At 32.4% G+C, this 19,720-nt stretch overlaps 1 protein-coding gene across 4 annotated transcripts in view; it reads left to right on the top strand.

The window, feature by feature from the left end:
* The window catches only part of LOC136983400 (rap guanine nucleotide exchange factor 6-like), a 95,679-nt gene extending 82,148 nt beyond the window's left edge, over positions 1 to 13,531 (top strand). For 2 of the 4 annotated variants that reach the window (XM_067280114.1, XM_067280115.1), the window contains 12 exons: positions 706 to 833; positions 1,400 to 1,483; positions 1,556 to 1,630; positions 1,714 to 1,785; positions 6,349 to 6,498; positions 8,616 to 8,724; positions 8,796 to 8,912; positions 9,102 to 9,362; positions 9,445 to 9,600; positions 12,113 to 12,202; positions 12,281 to 12,502; positions 12,583 to 13,531. In XM_067280114.1, the coding sequence (XP_067136215.1) occupies positions 706 to 833; positions 1,400 to 1,483; positions 1,556 to 1,630; positions 1,714 to 1,785; positions 6,349 to 6,498; positions 8,616 to 8,724; positions 8,796 to 8,912; positions 9,102 to 9,362; positions 9,445 to 9,600; positions 12,113 to 12,202; positions 12,281 to 12,502; positions 12,583 to 12,614 (1,496 nt within the window). In that variant the 3' untranslated portion in view covers positions 12,615 to 13,531. Of the gene's footprint in view, positions 1 to 705; positions 834 to 1,399; positions 1,631 to 1,713; positions 1,786 to 6,348; positions 6,499 to 8,615; positions 8,725 to 8,792; positions 8,913 to 9,101; positions 9,363 to 9,444; positions 9,601 to 12,112; positions 12,203 to 12,280; positions 12,503 to 12,582 lie in introns of all 4 variants that reach the window. The other 2 variants (XM_067280113.1, XM_067280112.1) reach the window with 2 other exon arrangements.
* The last annotated feature ends 6,189 nt before the right edge of the window (positions 13,532 to 19,720 follow it).

Below are 19,720 nucleotides of genomic sequence, written 5' to 3'. Positions count from 1 at the left end.
ATCCTCAATCTTTCTTTTAAGGGCTTGGCAGGAAGTTTTGTTCATACTTATTCTTCCATATAGGATTTTATCATATCTAGACCTAGGTGTTTTGAGAATGTTCTTATATATTTTTGGTTGTTTAGTTGATGAATTCCTAAGATTCAGAATACCAAATGTGGAATACAATCACATACTTTTGGTTTTTGGATGGAGAAATCTATCATATATTCCTAAGAAAGGAAAAGTGATCCTGCTACTTTCTGCCATGAAAATGATGCAAGCATTAATCCCAGCATTAGAGAAAACGTAAACCAGGATAATACTCTTTACAATCTCACAAAAAGTAGTGTTAATGATGTAAATTTTTAATCTTCTTACAATGTTTCATGCAATAACTGGTACTGGCCTTTTACAGTATTTATTGTAATGAACATAACAGGTAAAAATTCCTATATCATTATTTCAGATTTTGTTTTTTCTTCAGTCTCAGTAATGGTTATTATGTGTGTTACTAGCAGAGTTGTATCTAAGGAGACAGTATGTAAACCAGTTGTTGGTTGTAATATTTATTACTGACCTTGAGACTAGAATAGAGTACATATTCTTCATAAAGATCTATTCATTGAATATCATAAATATGTATTATATATATAGATGTGGAAATATTCAAGTAAATATTAATTTCCAATAGTTTCTGAATTTAATTTTTCTTTTATATTTCAGGACAGTGTAAAGAATGTAAAAACTTCAATTCTATGTTTGCCATTTTAAGTGGTCTGGGTCATGGCGCAGTTTCCAGGCTACGAGTTACATGGGAGAAACTTCCAACCAAGTACCAAAAAATATTTGAGGTTTGTATACTGTTGGTCTGTGATGCTTTCAGTTGTATACAGGGTATTCTATGAGGAGGTGGCAATATTTTTAGTGCTTTCTAGAGGCCTAGGGGATTCAAAAATGTGTTATAAACATAGCCATTCAAATACATTGTTTCAATACTAGAAGGGATTAAAGTTCTGACTAGTTACTTTCTTAAAAAGCTGCCCTGCAACACTGCTACACCTGAGGAAAAGCCTTAGTTTTACAACCCTGTAGTTTCTATGCTGTACTAAAGTGTCAAGAAATATAAACAAATCTTATGTTTTCTGCAAAAAATGTAAGGAGCTGAAGGACGGTGATATTGAGGCTATTCCATGGTACTTAGAAGTGCTACAGAACAGCATCTTAAGAGGTAGCTAGTCTGAAATTTAATTCTTTATAGTGCTGAAAAAATGCATTTGAACAGCTATGTTTATGAAACATTTTTGAATCCCCTAGGCCTCTAGAATATGCTGTAAAAATATTACTATTTCTTTGCAGAATACCCTGTATATATATTACAGATTGTTATCTAGAAAAATTTTTTTTTCTTTGAATGTAGGATCTACAAGACTTGATGGATCCTTCTCGAAACATGTGTAAATATCGTAATTTAATCAACAGTGAACACATCCAACCACCCATTGTAATTATTATGTTCTTTCACATTTATAATATGATTTTGTTCTATTTTTTAAATACTTTGTTTGTTTTTCAGATTCCATTTTATCCAGTTGTCAAAAAAGATTTAACATTTATTCATTTAGGCAATGACACATTTGTAGATAATTTGGTATGAAATTATTTTAAATAATTATCTTATACATTGCATTATGTAAAATATTACTTACCAAGCTTGTTATATTGTTTATTTAGGTAAATTTTGAGAAATTGCGAATGATAGCTAAAGAAATAAGACAATTAATGAATATGTGTTCAGCTCCTTATGTAAGTACTAATTCTATTTGTTAGAAGTAAAAGAACATTCTAATATTTTTATATAGAAAATATTTTATGTAAAACTGCAATGTTACATACAATACATTGTTATGTTTATACTCCAGAATAGCATAAATTTCAGATTCATTTTAATAATCTAAAAGAGTAGGGTTAAACCACACGTTACAGGAACCATTTACCGGTGTTGGAAACGAAAAAAACGTCGTTAACGTTTTCGAACTTTGGAAGTTCTTCTTCAGACGATAAAAAACGACGGAACGCAGATCCAAAAATAGAACGATTATTTTTAAACGAATCGAATGCTTCGCGTTAAAGCTGGTTGATCGGACATGCGCATTCGGTGCGGGTAGATGACGATTAAAGGTCCGTGTCGACGAGGGCCTGCCAGGCGACGGACAAATTGAGCTCTTCTTTATAGTTTATGCAGGTGGTGGCACGGCTAGATTTGTAAATGGAGATAGCCTCCAACCACCTCAGGTGTTCAGGGTGAGGTGAGGTGATGATGAGCCTCGCTTGGTTGAGGGCCGCCTCGATGTCAGGATCGGCCGCGTAAGTTGCAAGAGCCATAGAGTTCCTCCCATGTAGAATATCTGCATTGTGCTCACGTATTCTGATTCCCAATGATCGTTTGGTTGAACCAATATAAACAAGGTTTCTATCACACCTGTGATCCTTAAGAGGTATAGAGTAAACGCCCGGAAGTCTGTTGAGATCGGGGGAGTCCTTCCCGTTATGGAGGATGTCCAAGGTGGTAGGACATCTTCTGTACGTGATCTTAATACGGCATTTGTTGGCAATCCCCTTATATAACGAAGCCATGTACAGATTATGTGTGATGGGGATCCGTGTCTCGTCTTCAGGTTGATTGTCGTGACATGAACGGATGGCGGATACACGAGGGTTATTTTCAGACTATAAGATTAATCTAAAGAATTTGGCATAAAGAAAGGTGGGTTATGCTGCCATCTTGTAAGAATATTAACTAATAATATTGTGTAGTTAAAATTATCACAACTGCTACATTATTAAATTCATTGATGTATGCATTTCCAGTTACTTTAGATGTTTGGTGTGCAAAAGATGTGCCCCCATTCTGGATTGATCTTTCCTACCAAAATTTTCTAAATTATTTATTTAAAATTAATATCGTTAAAAGATGGCAGTATGATCATATACCTTTAGACTAAATTCTCTTGATTAATCTATCTTCTAATAGCCTGAAAATAACCTTGTTTGTTTGCGTATTATTAATATAATTTAAATGTTGGTGTTACATTACTTTTATTAAACAAACAAGAGAAATTAACTGAAGATTGACTTCAAAATATTTTTGTTTAAGCTGGATATTTTTTCTTAGTAACTTGTTCAGACTGCTAATAAAGTGATAAACTGCATTATGATTTGCAAAGTAATCCTTGATTGATAATCATATGTTGATAATATGTTACATAATATATGTATCAACTTTGGAACATTTGAAGAAAGTCACAGCTATTGATAATCTGTAATGATGAAAGATATGACTTTTATTATTTAGGAAAAAAAAACTACTTTTTTATACTAGTTTAGTTTTAACTCAAGAATGCATCCAATTTTGAAAATTTAATACATGACCAAACAAAAGTTTTCAAGTGTTTTGCAGCTCAAAAATTATGTGTTAATAAATATTTTTCAATGTGGCCTAACAGTTGAGGCAGTAAACATATCAGATATGTCATACACTGCACCTAATTGTGGGTATACAAAACCACTGATGGTTACGACTAGAAGGCTCTCTTCCTCCCCTTAGAGTAGAGAGTCAAAGAATAATTTTTTTTTTAAATTAGAAAAAATCTTTTTGTACAAAAAAATTGCCGGCAGCCAAATGTAATTTTAAATTGGCAATTTTCTTAGGTTTAAAATTGTTAAGTTATCTGGTTCAAGGCATTCTAAATACAAGCCCTTAAAAGATGCTAACTGTAGTATAAATTATCACAAAGTCTTGAGTTTGGTTATTTTTCATGTCTTTACCGTAGACCGACTACACATCCATAGTACTTTAATTAATTAAAAATTAATGTTGATGTTAATAAAGTTTTAAATATTTGCTCCAATTATAATCTAATAATTAAGTGTAGATAAGCCCTATCGTTGTAATATTCGATTAACAAAACAATTCTTTCTTATTATAATTATTTAGAAAATTAAATTGCTACCAAACACTTTTTTAAAATTAGGTATCCTTTAATTACTCAATGTATTATAAGGATACATGAAAATTTCATAGAAAGGTGCACTGATGCTTTATGTCTTTTCCTTTTTTACATTTAATCAGTGTTAATATATTACAATACATTAGAGTAACGTAACTATCAAAAATTGATCTTTATTTGATTTATTTTCTGAACATTTATTTGTTATTTAGATTTTTATAACTCTGATGTTTGTAACAATAAATGAAAGCTCTTTTAAAGTATAATAAATACACAACAAAGTAGAAACAGATTTTGTAAACTTTCATAAGAAAAATAGGTGATATATAAATTAGTGATTTTCCGAAATGAAATTTTTCACAATTTTTTAATAAATTCTAATATTACAATTGATATTGGATATAAGAGTGCTAAGATTTGGCTCTCCGGAGGACTTATCATGCGTTATCGACGCAGTAGGAGAAATTACATGAAAATGGATGAATGCTGGATATTTATTTTAACGATATATGCATTTTGGACAGTCAATCTGCCCCTTTTCGCTGTGCTCGTTACAAATTGTGAGTTACAGGTATCTAAAATACACAAGGCTCACTTTACGAATATTATGATTGATAATTAAATTAATTTAAAAATATTTAATACATAATGAACACATTGTATTTGTTTACAACAGGACTGCCTTCCTTTTTGGGTTTTTTTACAGATATTATATTTGTATACTGTATAAACATCTTTGAAGATTACAATTGTGTAATGAATAACTTATGAAAACAATAAATTACAAGTTATAAACAAAAGCACACTTATAAAAGAAGATTTTTTTTAAAAAAATACATGCTTATCTTACAAACTGTTGAGTCACAGATTTGATGTTTGCTATCACTAACACAATGTCACTTAAGTTAATAGATAGTATTCCCTTGGTTTTTAAGTATTGTAGGTTGTCTAATTGTTACAAATGTTTAAGTAAGAATGCCAAATGGGGTATAATTGTATTCCTGTGTTATCATTTATTCGTGTTTTTTAGTGGATTTTAATGATTTCTAAGTGTTCATTAATTTTTGTTTTATTGAATTTGTTTCAGTTTTTAATATTTTTTATGAATCCTTTTTAACTTCACAATTATGATGTACACAGTGTTTCACAGAAAACAGCAGTAGCTAAACACTGTGTATTCCATAATTGTGAAATTAAAAAGGATTCATAAAAAATATTAAAAAAAAAACTGAAACAAATACAATAAATCAAAAGTTATACATACTTAGACATCATTAAAATCTATGAAAAAGTACAAATAAACAATAACACAAGATTACAATTAGACTCCTCTGTTATCGTTCCAGATCATGCAAAATTATAACACAATAAAGGGTTATAATTTTACATGATCTTGAAATAAAATATATGCACTTAGCATTATTTTCCATTAAAAAAAAAACTGTACATTAAAAATGGATAGTTGCGTAACATGTGCCATTCAAAGCATAAGTGTATAAGTCAGAAGAGTGGGGAGAGTAACTGCCCTTTGAAATTTTGGCAAAGCAAAAGCAAAATACACCAGACAGAGAAAGCGGAAAGGGTTAACAGAATGTCAGTGATGGCAAAGTAAAAATTGATACTTGTGTTTTTATCTATGTAAAATTTTTGGCAAATTAAATGCTCTGTCCCCTTAACCAGTATCTTCATATGCCCATGATTCAAAAAATGAAGTTTGTTCTGTATATCAAAATAAACAACACTGTTTAAAGATAAATGATGAGTATTGTGTTATTGATCAAATAGGTTAATGTTACCCTAGGTATACAAAATGGTGGCTCGTCTCTGACTCCAGCATACAGAAGCGAAGAAACAGTGGGGACGTGTTTTCTAAAACCTAACCTATTCTAATAATTTAGTTTCTAATAATTATGGTAATTTATTAGAATAGGTTAGGTTTAGAAACCATGCATTCCCACTGTTTCCTCGCTTCTGTATGCTGGAGTCAGAGACAAGCCACCATTTTGTATACCTAGGGTAACATTAACCATAAAATACAACATTACTGTTATCTTTCTATCAAAAGAAAAGACTGAAGAAGTATTTAAAAGAAAATGCTGCTGCTGTAGGTCACATGTTCAATCTGTGTGAATCACAAATCTTAATAAGTTTATTAAGCTAGTTAATGGACATCTTATCAGAAATTTATATTTAAAAAAAGTATTACCAATTTTTTTGAATATGTTTAAGTTTTACAAATTCTGGAACCTTAAATACCTTGTCTTTGACTTAAATAAATATTTATATTTAGAATTTTGTCTATTTTTGGTAGTATATGTAATTTTATTATCGTCTCATTTTATTTTATTTTTCTATTTAGGATTTGTTTAACATGCTAGAAATAGGAGGAGCACAGCCGTCTGCTGCCATGGCTTCCCTTAACAGTTTTGCGGCCATCACCAATGCGGCCACAATCAAGAGACGGAAAAAGAGTACGGCTCAACCCAATCCAAAGAAGATGTTTGAAGAGGTGAGAGGTTATATTTAACGGAGTAGCTATTTTCCAAATATAAAATTTTTATTTTGTTTGGTTTATTGTATTAAGACTTACCATAATTTCATGCAAATAACACATGGGTTATCAATGTTAAAAAGGCAATGTGAAAGTAGGGGCAGATTAAAAATCAATTTTAAATTGCAGTTAAGAATTCATCAAATAACAGATTTATAACAGATTTGTGGATAAATAAAACTTATGTATCTAAATATTAGCCGATTCTTTTATATGACAGCATGGGTGGATTTAAGATGGGATGGGACGATTGCCTCCCTAGACATCTTAAATTTGTATAATGAGCACCAATTACTGATCAGTTATTCTATTTAATTTTGGCAGCAGTATTCAAACTTTCTCTAGATGGTCACCTGTCCAGCTATTAATTAATTAGGCTACTCTTTATCAATGTCTAATGAGAACTGGTGTTTTAAACATCGGTTCTCATTAGGTTTAGCCACTGTCTAGATCACATTAATTTATTTTTTTTACCAACAGCCACTTATGGTAAGGAATGGATTCTAATCTTTTCAAATTTTGGATATTCAGATTGTGATGGATATGTACTGTACAAACTGTGGTCCCTCAAATATGTTTTTATTATTTTTTCAGTGATTTGTGTTTATGCCTGTTATGTCAGTTTATTCTAATTAGTAAATTTTAAATTGGTATTGCTTACACTTCTATTGCTTATTTAACAATAACATTGCATTGTCCTAGACGCAAGCCCTGTTCACCCTTATTATGTGGATCTTTGCAATCAAATTGGACAAGTACCAAAAATTATCAAAACTGAGTGACAATTATGCCCTTTAGCAATTGGTTATGTTGTGACCATACAGCACTTTATGCATTTAATAAATGAAAAAATTCCTTGATCCTTTATTATATTTGTACACTTCTTATTATTCTCTATTTGTCATTATAATTTGTAACTAATACAATAAATTCGTCCTTTTCCTGCTTCGGTGATTTTGGGGATACTTGAATTCCTGGCTATTATTGTTTAATGGTCAAACAAAACTGAATGATTGTGGTAGATGTACTTTTGCACATGATTCTAAATTATATAATGCGAGTCAAAAGTATATTAACACCTAAAATGTTTGAAAATAAATCAATTTATATGTGAGTGTTATACTCATTATATAAGTGCAATGATCTACTATAACGTTTAAACAGCTACAACTGTCTTCACTCTGTAAAAAGTGAATTACTTGTGTAAGACTCAAAAGAAAGTGTTCGATATCCAAACATTAGTGAAACAAAAAAAATGAAACAGCCATACGTTTACTTCTGTGTTTTTCTTTTTACTTTTATTCTCTCTTATTCTCAATAATAAACGTATTCCTAATCAATGGTGCTCCTTTACCACTCCTTAAAAAAATATAATGCTTATTGCCATATATGCTTATCTTTGGCCATGCTCAAAATATTTGAAATGTGCATTTATAATTCTATTACATTATAATACAATTATAAATGCAAAAATATTGACTATTAATTATGCTCTGTAATTAAGAGCAGGACCTCCCATATGTCAAGAACTTGTTGGAGGGTTAAGGCTTTCTCTATTAAGAGTGTATTTTCAAACATAACAGCTTCAAAGTGTGGAATAGATGGATATAAAGAAATAACATCGATTTTTGTCAATAATGCTGAAGTGATTGCTAAACCTGGAGAAGGGATTAAAGATGAAAATAGACTGGGTAGGGCCTTTCCTAGAAAATATGTAGGATGAGTGCACTCGTTAAGTAACAGTCCATTTTATATAAGAACCATACTCTGTGATTCAAATGGTATACGCTCGACCTGAAGATGTCATTTTGAAATGTTTCAATTAAATACTTTGAAAATAAACAACTTTAATGCCGATAGACAGTTTTCTTTATTCCTATAATTCAAATTTCTGGAAAATACATTATGATGTATTTTTATTTTTTAAATTGTTTTTAAACTTGAAGAAATCAATTGAAATTGCTAATGGTTTTATTATGAAAATAAAAAAAAATCTGAATTTATTTATTTAGAAATATATTTTATGCAAAATACATTTATGATCATAATTATTATATTTAACTGTTATTTTTAAGGCTCAAATGGTGAGGAGAGTTAAAGCCTATCTGGGAAATTTAAAGGTGATATCTGATGAAGAACAGTTACATAATATGTCAATAGAATGTGAACCAACAACTGGCACTGGTAATTTGGTTTTTTAAAGTATAAGAATATATTAATAACAGCAGAAATATGAAATGATCTTTTTATAGTAGGAAGTATGACTTCGGTCCAACCCAGGAAGCGACACCCTTCACCAACACTATCCACTGCCAGCAGTACTAGCAGCACTTCTGAAGGAAAGAAGTCAATAACTTCGGGGCCTAGATTTGGTAAGTAAAGATTTCTTTCTTTTAAAAAAATACTGTTGATCGATGCGTCATTCCCATTCGTACTAAAGTTACAATCTTTTCTTACATGCTTATCTCTTATAAACATATAAGAAAAGATGATAATTTTAAAGCCATTATTCGTATCGTAAACATTTGTACCATGCATTCATAGACTATTTTCCATCTTAGGAGCCGACTCTCCCAAAGCAGTAAGAAAACTCTTGGCCCTATCGGACCAGAGTAAAGTACGTCCCCACCAACCTCCCCGTCACCACCACTCGCTCTCTCCCACGCCGTCTCCCAATGCCCCGCGTCGGAGGAATGAGACCAGACACGGAAGGTCGCACAGCGACTCTGCCAATACCACGGTGCTACCCGTAGACCTGTCTGCAGAAAGTTCTAGTGTCACTGCCCTCAGTAATCTTCCTTTAAGGAAGTCTCAAACCTCAGGTAGTTCTGTAACTTTTCTCTGTTTAGTTTTTTAATTCTCTTACAAATGAATATATTCCAATTTGATATTTATATACCCCAGGTTCTGTCACTTCCAGTGACAGTAGCAGTGGTAGTAGCTACAGTCATCACCACCTATACGAAACGGATTCTGGTCATACTTCCACCGGTTTCGACAGTCACAGCAGTAGTTCATTAGGGTCCACTAATTCTCCTCCCCAACAAAGAAGAGCATTATGTAAGTGTCAATTTAAGTAGGTAATTTTGATCATTTAAAAAATTCTATTAGATAACTAAAAGAATACTTCCAACTCTAGAATTATTATGTTGTTAATATTTACCAAGAAGTTACTCATAATTATAAATTTAACTACTGTACACAAATGATTTTAGTGATCAGTACTGTAAAAAAAGAAACAAAAAAGAAAGAGTAATAATAAAAATCTATTCAAAATCACAGTGTCCCTAATGATTAAAACATTTTAAGATAAAATTTGATTATCAAATGAATTTTAGAAGCAGACATGAATATTGAAATAATAGTCAATCAAATTTATATGTATATCTAGTTGTTATTACTAGAGATGGGGAGTCGGCAGAAAGAAGACACAGCTCCCAACTCTGTGTTTCTAAAATCGACTCCGACTCCCGATTCCTTTCACTCATGCATTACTAGTTAGTTAGTAGTTTGTTTAATAGAAATGAAGTAGGCTCTAATAAACTTTTTGACAAAAATACTATTTTTATTTATTTTATACAAAAAATGTAACATTTAAGAAGAAAATTTTTCCAAAATTTGTCCTCTAAAGTTTAATCTCAAACCCATATTTAAGGTTATACTTTGCGTTTAACTATTCATATCTTATTTATCAAAGTTAATAAAATAAAACAATTACTTATTAGAAAAGTTTTAACATCAGAATCTTATTTTACATACTTTAACCTTAAAAAAAAGGTCAAAATAACGGCATTAATGGCTTTCAAAAATTTTTAATTTTTTAAACATCAACCGATGTAAGGAGTCGGGGGTTGATACGTTTTTCAGCTCCGACTCTCAACTTTAACTCTTCATCCCCGGTTATTAATAAGCTAATTAGTAGAAGTTAATTTATTATTCCGTAACATTCTAAGCATTGTTAACTCTAAAAAGTTTACTTTAATGAATATTGAAATTAAATCTTTTCTTTTCAGTTACAGGTGTAATGATTGTTGGATATTTTTTATTTATTCACTATTAAATTAATATAGACATAGAATTTTATTCACTATAAGTATTATCATTACAAGACTCGGCATCTTTTTAGCTTTTGTGTAAAATGTTAATAATTCTTGAAAAACCAACATTAAAATAGCATGTAAAATTCAAGTGATTTAGTGAAAGATCAACAGGAATGTGTATTGTAATAGATACTTAGATTTTTAATAAGAATTGAAATGCATATTCCTCAAGATGTTTTAATACATAATTATGTGGTTTTTGTCATTTTTAAACTGAATTTTTGCTATTCTACACAGTTAATGGTAACTTAATCAATTCTGATACATTAATTCTTATTCTAAGCTGAATTTTTTACTGGATCACATACAATGTGGAAGAATTTTGGCTTCACATCTGAAGCCAAAATTCTTTTGCATTGATTCATACTTACACATCAGACAAGAATTGTTGATTTTAATTTTGTTCCAGGCTGAAAGTTTGTTAGATCTGTCTAAATTTACTTCATTATTGTTATGGCACTAGACCAGGCTTATCCCATTCTTGATCCTCTCTTACCAGAGAATATTTTATATGACCCCCCTCCAGTATGTAAATGTATAAAATAGATATACAAATAAAATCACTTGCTGATAATAAATCATAAAACAATTTTTTGATATACTTATTATTTTACCATTTATTAAAGACAAAAGCAAATTTGCATACTGATGAGATAGATGTGCTTGTTTATTTTTACACAAGAATTAAATCTTTGCTGAATATTTTATATTGTAGGACACGGGGCATCTTTGACATTTTTTTAGAGTTGATTGGCATTTTGATTTTATAGTCGTTAATGCCGAAAACATTGCTTTGCATAAATACGTAGTAGAAAATTTTACTATTGTCAGTTTTCACGACCTCAAAGGGGTTAGCGATCTACAGTTTAAGAAGCCCTGCATTAGACTAATTACTATTTGATGGCAATATATACTTTCCTGTACTCCATGTAATTAGATTTTAATATTATTATGCAGTAATACTATATTACTGTTTATCTTGTAACAAACGTCATGAAATAATTCTTATTCATTCTATTATATTTTTCAATAAAACTTGATATAAGACAATCAAAAAACAAAATAGGCAAAGGTGCATTCCTTAGTCAAATAAAATGAGTAAATGGAAAGAGAATAATTGGTGCACCGAACACTGATATAATGTAGTATATCGTCAAATAGATTATAAGTAATCCAAGAGTTGACAAATTCATTCACACAATTAAAATTACAATAATAATAATTTGTGTAATTTTAACAGAAAATAATAATAACTGTGAATTAGTTTAAATATTTTGGATTTGAACTATTTTCTGTTTCCAATTTTCAGTGTTTACGAGAATAATTGATGATTAATTGCAACAAAGAGATTCAAAACATGACAAATGGGAATACTAACTTATATATGGAAAAAATTATAAAAATTCAAACCTTTAAATATTTTGCATATTATCTGTAAACAAATAATTTGCTTTCTTTTCTGAATGTTTCAGTATCGCATTCTCCACCCACGTTAAGAATGAGACCGAATGGACCTCTCTTTCCTCATGGTATGCCAGTCTTACCACCACTTCCAGGACCGGGTGAGATTATATTCCCATTTACTTCCTCTTTAATCTAAACTATCAATAATTACTAAATTGGAACAATTTTGCCCGTAGCCATGATGCCGTCTCACATGATGGCACCGCCTCCACCGCTGCGAGATTCCATCCCAAGCCACATGTTTCCTCCTGCGCGTGCCCGGAGACCTCCGGAGTACAACATTGCTGCACAGATGGCGGCACGATCCAGACAGATGGCCCACTTGGGTCGGGCACACAGCCACGAGGGCTCTACCACGGGTTACTACAGCAGCGACGTAACCGATCCCGAAGACGACGGTAAGTATCCGAGATTATCGCCGTACTTACGTATTTGGAACGGTTTCCAAAAAAGAATCCGTATCGTTTTATATTTTCAGACGACGCAGAGGCTCAAGTTTCAGCCGTTTGAGATTGTCAGCATCTGGCAGTCGTGGTGCTACATATTGGCCAACTGTCCTAGTCATTACGTGCATGCACTGTGCCACCTCAAGAAAAGTAAACGACGTACCCAGAGAACAAATCAGATTTTTTCATTTTGATTTCACAAAAGAAACCAAAGAGATAACTCGGCGGAATCGGCCGTCGTCATTTCTGTACAGGTTTTTTCGCTATTATAGTACAAGAGTGTTTACATTGGCGTACACCGTACACTCCCATCTTCGTTTCAATATTTTCCATAGTGCTTTTTATATGGTATATTGCACACGATATGTAAATATGTTTCGTCAATTAGCCCACGTATCTTGGTTTGTAAAGAGAACACATTACACCATTATTTACCAAACCAGTAAACATCATCTGTACAAATGTTTTTGTGTAAGGTCAAGCTTCTTTCACAGAAAGTATTTTTATCGTTTTGTAACAATAAAATGCAAGTCGGGAAGAATTTCTATTGCAGTAAAGACGAGTATTTTAAGAGAGACAAGTCATCTTTCCAGATGGATATTGTGATACTGCTCGATTCCAGTATTAGTGTATATGTTGAGAAATCTGCAAAAACTTTTTTAGCTTGTAAAAAATAAGAAGAGAGATGTCATTTTTAAAGATAATATACACCGAAATGTTCCTATAGAAGAGTTTTTTTTTTCTGTTTTGTAACTTGCACTCACAAGTCAGTATATCTTCCAAAAAAACAGCATTTCCGTCATTAGATGAAGTAAAGCAAAAAAATAATGGAAATTTTTGTACTGCAGCCAAAATGTAATTTTTGACATTTCTGTATAGTATGCGCTATTTGCATGTATTTAAATGGTCATTTAGTAGATGTACATATTTTAATGTCGCACCACAAATTTTGTGGTGGTAAATAAATGTTTTCAAAAAATATCGCTGGTATGTTTCTGAACTGCAAAAATACAGATAAAGACTACATTTGCATAAAAGGAAATCTGTATAAATGAATGAACGATTGCACTGTAAGGAAGCGGGCTTCAAGAATAGTTTTCGTGAAGATTGAAATACAGACACACAACTATCCTTTATTTTTAGTGGACAAAAAGCGTAACGGGTGAAATAATCTCGGGATACATTCATTACTTCAGTTACTCTAATAATAACGTATCAGAACAGAAGTAACAGTATTGTTTAGAAAATGAGGGACAACAATTAATTTCGTAACAAAATGGGAAATCAGGAAAAAGAAATAGTTAATTATTGTATTTTTCATTTTTTTAAAGAAAAGTACAGAGTCGAATCCTTGCAATATGCTAAAACAAGATAATTATTACGCACATTTTGGGTATATCATATCTTATCACAATAGGAGTCATATATCAGCTAACAAACACTGGTGGACCTCATAAACTAGTGGAGTGATATTTTACATTATTAGTCTATAGCAAGACTAATTAATTATTCCATTCGCGACCCGTTTTTGCTCGAGAACATTTTACGCAACCCGGGTACATGCATACGTAGAAATAATAATGTTCTGCCCACTTCAACACACAACGATAAAGACAATCAAATCAAAGCAATTTAGTAGCAGATTACAGCGAGAAAAGATGTACAGCATGGGCGTAGCCAGGAAGGGGCATGGGTGGGCACGGTCCCCCAGTTAACCTGGTGCCCTCCCCAGAAAATTACAGTCTCTACTAGGCCCTCCCCATAACAAAACCCTGGCTACGCCAATGATGATCAGTACCACGCTTTATTTCTCTGTTATGAGTTGTAAGTGTAAATGTTAATGACCGGTAAAATTTTCATCAAATCCGATCACACTCGAGACACGACACAAGATTTCTCCTCTATCTCCCCACTCCTCGACCGTTAATCACCAAAATTTAATAGAATCGATGTCTCATATACAAGTTACCATGCAAATATCGTTTATTAATCTTTTCCCCATCCTGAAACATTAATCCACCTAATCGTTTTAGATGTTTATAAGTTAATATTAAAATATCGAAATATTTATTCACTCAAGTATCTAAATCCTCACGCAATTTACATAAATCGTATATTTTTTGGTTTTCGCTGAAGCATGGTTTTCAATGCTTGGATAGGGTTACCGAATAACCCGATGCGAAAGGAAGACAATTCCTGTAGGAAAAAGTCGAAAAGGAGGACAATCTTTTATTGAATTTTTACAAATACGAATGCTTTCCAAATACAAACCTTTACGAATACGAACATCGTTTCAAAAGTATTTTTGAAACACAAACTTAATTGTTCACATTTTAATTACGGTTGCTACACGAAACCATATTTTTCCGGTGTTAAGCAGTTATTTGTTTCTTCAGATTTCATCATAAAATTCTAAACAATTTTACGATTGTTAAAGTTGAATTTCACCATAACCAGACTTGTACCGTTTCAATTGTCATTCTGTTTCGTTCATCTGTTCACTAGATTCCACCAGACTTAATACTTTTTCGCTGGCGGCATTGTGTGCCGGAATTGAAAACGTATTGGCAAATTTTAAGCAATTCAGAATGTAATTCCGGATTGTCTGTTACCTGAAAGAAACGAGCCATTTTTCATTTAAATTAGAATTCGCCTTTAAATAATTTTTCAAAGAACTGTACTGATTTACGCACTGCAATATTCCTTTCATTTAGATATTCAATACAGTACTTTCCATAACATCCACCCGGACCGGGATTTTTGTAAGTGATATCCAATTAAAAACTTTGAATTGCAAAAATTATATTATATTATATTATACAGGATACAACTTATAATTATTTTCGCCATCAAAAAATTTCGGAGATCAAACTGTATTAAACCTATACAGCAATGCTTTTCAACCACAGTATCGCTTAAAGAGGTTTCGTGCAATTTTAAAATCGTGTTGTACAAATAGTATAAGTATTGTACAAGTATAATTTCTTTTGGCTTTTCTGGGTTGAAATCGTGGAAATTGGCAAAAATCTCGGAAGGTCAAAGTTGCTACGATTCCAGTACTTTACCGTGTTATATACACAAGAAGCCGGGAAAGTAAGATGGAAGCTTTATTAAATCGCCCTGCGCGCGATTTAATAAAGCGGGACACAGAAAGCCCTCTCCATCTCCGATCGGCCTCTTCACTCGAGCAAACCTTAAAGAAACGAAACACAGACAGTCCTCTAATCCTTACCGTATTTTGTCTTCATCCGAGCGGGCCTTAAAGATGCGGGACACAAAGAGTTAGTTTGAATAAAGAGTAACTCGAATAAAAAGGCCGACGGGAAATTCCATCTCTATACTCGAGCGGGCCTAAGAGAGGCGACACAGAGAGCCCTTTCTGTTTCTCGTACATTTAATCGCAATTTTATCGCGAAATTTCAAAGAAAAGCGGAACTTTCGTACAAATTTACGCTTAACAATATAACCACCTACAATAGAAAAAGTTAACAATACATTCATTCTAACAATTCGTTACGGTGATCGTAGTTACGATCCCTTCATATTTTTACGTCACGTGTTACGTGAAAACATTAATGGGTTTGAAATATTTCAGAAAGGATTACTTTATTAAAATAATATTCTTTAGAAACAGGATTACTTTATTATTTTTTTAAAGTTAAAATAATGCTTTCTGTTTTCTAATAAATAAAATAAATGAATGATTCGACATTTCTATAATTCTAAAGTAATGTTATCTGTGTTTTTGAAAAAAAAAGAGGAATTTGTAATGATTGTCGCCCTTGCACCCCAGATAATGCTACCAGAATGTCTTAATTCACAAATTTCAGAAATTTTCGACAAAAGGTGCTTAAGCTTTAAAGTGGGTAATTATCGGTGATATTAAATTTTGGCGGTTAAAGGTCGAGGGGTGGAAAGATAATGGGGATCGTGTGAATCTCCGGTAGGGTCAGACTTAGTGACGATTTTACTCGTTATTCGCATTTACAATTTATATATATATATATATATAAAACTCGTCTGTACCCCGAAAATTAACCCTAATAGTTAAAAATATCATATTTTATTAAAATATTTGTTATAACAGATGGCACCACCAAAATTAATGTAGCCGAGAAATTGAGCAACTCGTTGCTGGTTTATTTTTTCAATGAATAAAGTTAACGAAATTAAAAGTATTAAAATTCCAACAACGAAGGAAATCTTTAATTTAAAATAAAGCCTTTCAAACACAATATATATAATACATGGTGTTTCTATCACACATATAAGTATAATGTTTAACTTTTCAACCTGGACAGTATAAATAGAAAAATGTTTAAAAATCTTTACATGAACGCTCTCAATATCAATGGATGCAATCTATAGCGTGTTGAATACAATGTGCACTGTACATCCGCTATTTTCTAAATGTTTAATGTCTTGTCTTAGCAAAGCAAACGCATTATTTTTTCCGACATGTCCACATGACCCATAATTTGTGTTACAGTTGTCTCCTTCAAAAGTAACACATTTTCTTAATTCGAACATTGCTTCCAGTTGATGTAATACTTTTCTTATGCCGATGTCTTTCTTTTATAAGCAATATTCAGAGTTCTGTTACAAATTGGACAAAATGCTTCATCATCCTTGTACTGTAGATAGGTCTAGGGCCCTGGTAAATCTTAGTTCTAAATTATGCCGCTACGGCAAACAGCATCAGTCGCAGGAACTGGATTTGTCAGTTTCGGGTCGTGGTTACTCGTAGGTCTTGTGTTTGTTCAGTCTTGGTTAATAATGGAATGCAGTATATGCTTATCATTTGTTTGTCATACTGTCAACGTTGTTGAACTCGTTACACGTTAAATAAAATGGAATGTAGTTCGTGCGGTTTAAAATATACCGGTACAATACTTGTGTTTTCGGTTAGATTTACTTATGGTATACAAAATGGCGACTCATTTCTAATTCCAGCAAACAGAAGAAGGGAAACAGTGGTGACGCACGTTCTAACCTAACCTATTCTAATAATTTGGTTGATAATAATTATGCTAATTTATTAGAATAGATTAGGTTAGGTTAGAACGTGCGTCCCCACTGTTTGCTAAAATTAGAGACGAGCCGCCATTTTGTATACCATAGGTAAATTTAACCGTATTTTCTGTTCATAATTATAAATTATAAATGCTTTGTTCGAAATTACTGGATAAAAGTGAAAATAAAATAAATTTATGAATAGACACTTTGCTAAAAATGAATTATTCTATAAAAAATTAATATTGTAAGATTAACAGATGAAACTACGAATAAAATAAAACATAGAAAAAATTAAACTTTGATATTTTTCCACTGAGAGAAGTGCTATTATTAGTATTAATTGAACGTTCTGTAATTTGCATAAGTATATAGCCTAAAAACATTACTGTTTGCATTAATTCTAAATTCATTACTTACGTGACATACGCAACCAATCCAGACAATATGATGGTTGTCATATTGTCTGGATATTGGGTACTTAGGGTTAAGCGGATGCCAGTCGGAAATTGCGATCAAAATCGCGTTTTTGAATGAAATTATCTAAATAACAATAAATTAGCAAATTTAACTCTAAAAAGAAGAAAAATTACTCTTTAAGTTGTAAAAATGAAAAAACAGCAAGAAGGATGATTATTGATATCACCCGTGTGCCATTTTCGCGATATACTCTACAAAACAATTAGCGTTTTCATGTGGCGTTTTTAGCGTTTACTTTACGCCTTATTTGTAATCCTTGATGCAAATTAAGTGATTCGACGTCATGACTCGCTCGTGCGATTATGCAAAGTAGATATGCAAGTTGCTCGTGGTGGCCGGTTGTGTGTTTCATTATCACGTTCATTACAAAATTCTGAAAATGGAATATACCTTTTGGGACTTACCGATCGACGAACCTGTAGCTATAAGTGTGTTTCAAAAAAATGGAATTTTACATTCCGAATGTTTTTGCAATAATAACCATCCAACGAGTTTGTATTTTTATGAAACAGAAGATCCGAAATGGAGATGCCACGTCGGGACGTGTCGACAGAAAAGTGGAATTCGGACAGATAACTGGTGTTTTGGTTCCCGCATATCCTTCCTCGATGTTTTGCGTTTTATATACATTTGGTCGCTGGAACTTTCTTCGTTGGAATTTTGTAAAATGCAAGTAGGACTTGATTTTTTCTCGGTACTTATGGGTTAAGAGGACGCCGGTCGGAAATTGCGGTTAATGTTATCTTAAGTAGCCAAGATGGCGGCTCGTCTCTGATTCCAGCAAGGAAACAGTGAGATGCACGTTCTAACTTAACCTATTCTAATAAATTACCATAATTATTAGCAACCAAATTATTAGAATAGAATAGGTTAGGTTAAAACGTGCGTCCCACTGTTTCGTTGCTGGAATCAGAAACGAGCCGCCATTTTGACGGTTAATATGCACCTAGGTAGTCCAAGATGGTGGCGCTATGGCCGCGCTTCCGACTGTTCGTGCTCCCGACTGACCTCCCGGAGGAGAGCTGCCGGCAGGCCGCCGTGTGCTAAACGTCACTAGTTATTGATTCACGGTAGTTATTGAAGAAAAAAAACGTCTACTAAAAATTTAGTTAATCTAATCTAACCTAACATAACAGAAACGCCGCCATCTTGGACTACCTAGGTGCATATTAACCGTCGAACCTAGATGTTCACAAAGTACAAAAGCTTCGCCCTGCTTTAAAAAAAGAACCAGGAGAATCATAATTGGGAGTACTTGATTTCAGAGCATAGGGTTACCAAACGTTTTACTTTGGGAGGACATGTCCTACAATTTGACCGGTTGGACTTTATGTACCACGGTCAAAAAATCTAAGAAAATTACTTCTTGCACAGTTGCACAAGTTTTTTTTGCACTGATTACGAATATATACAGTAGATCATTTTGTAGATATTGTGTCACAAGTTGCGCTTTGCCCATACAAAACTCAATAGACAGTATCGCGATTCAAACTGGAGGCGCCGATTAGCCCTCTGGCACTTTTTAATTTACTACTACACCCCTGTAAACAACTAGTATTTGTTTTGTACAAATATTTAAATGAATAATATCGAGAAGCATTAGAAAAGACGTTGATAAAATTATTATCATGAGGCTGGATAGACGCGAATCCGTCAAGTAAGCTAGCGAACGAACTA

Source organism: Centruroides vittatus, unplaced genomic scaffold (assembly GCF_030686945.1).
Source record: "Centruroides vittatus isolate TY-2023 unplaced genomic scaffold, ASM3068694v2 contig_882, whole genome shotgun sequence".
NCBI lineage: Eukaryota > Metazoa > Arthropoda > Arachnida > Scorpiones > Buthidae > Centruroides > Centruroides vittatus.
This window is presented reverse-complemented; position numbering and strand designations above follow the sequence as displayed.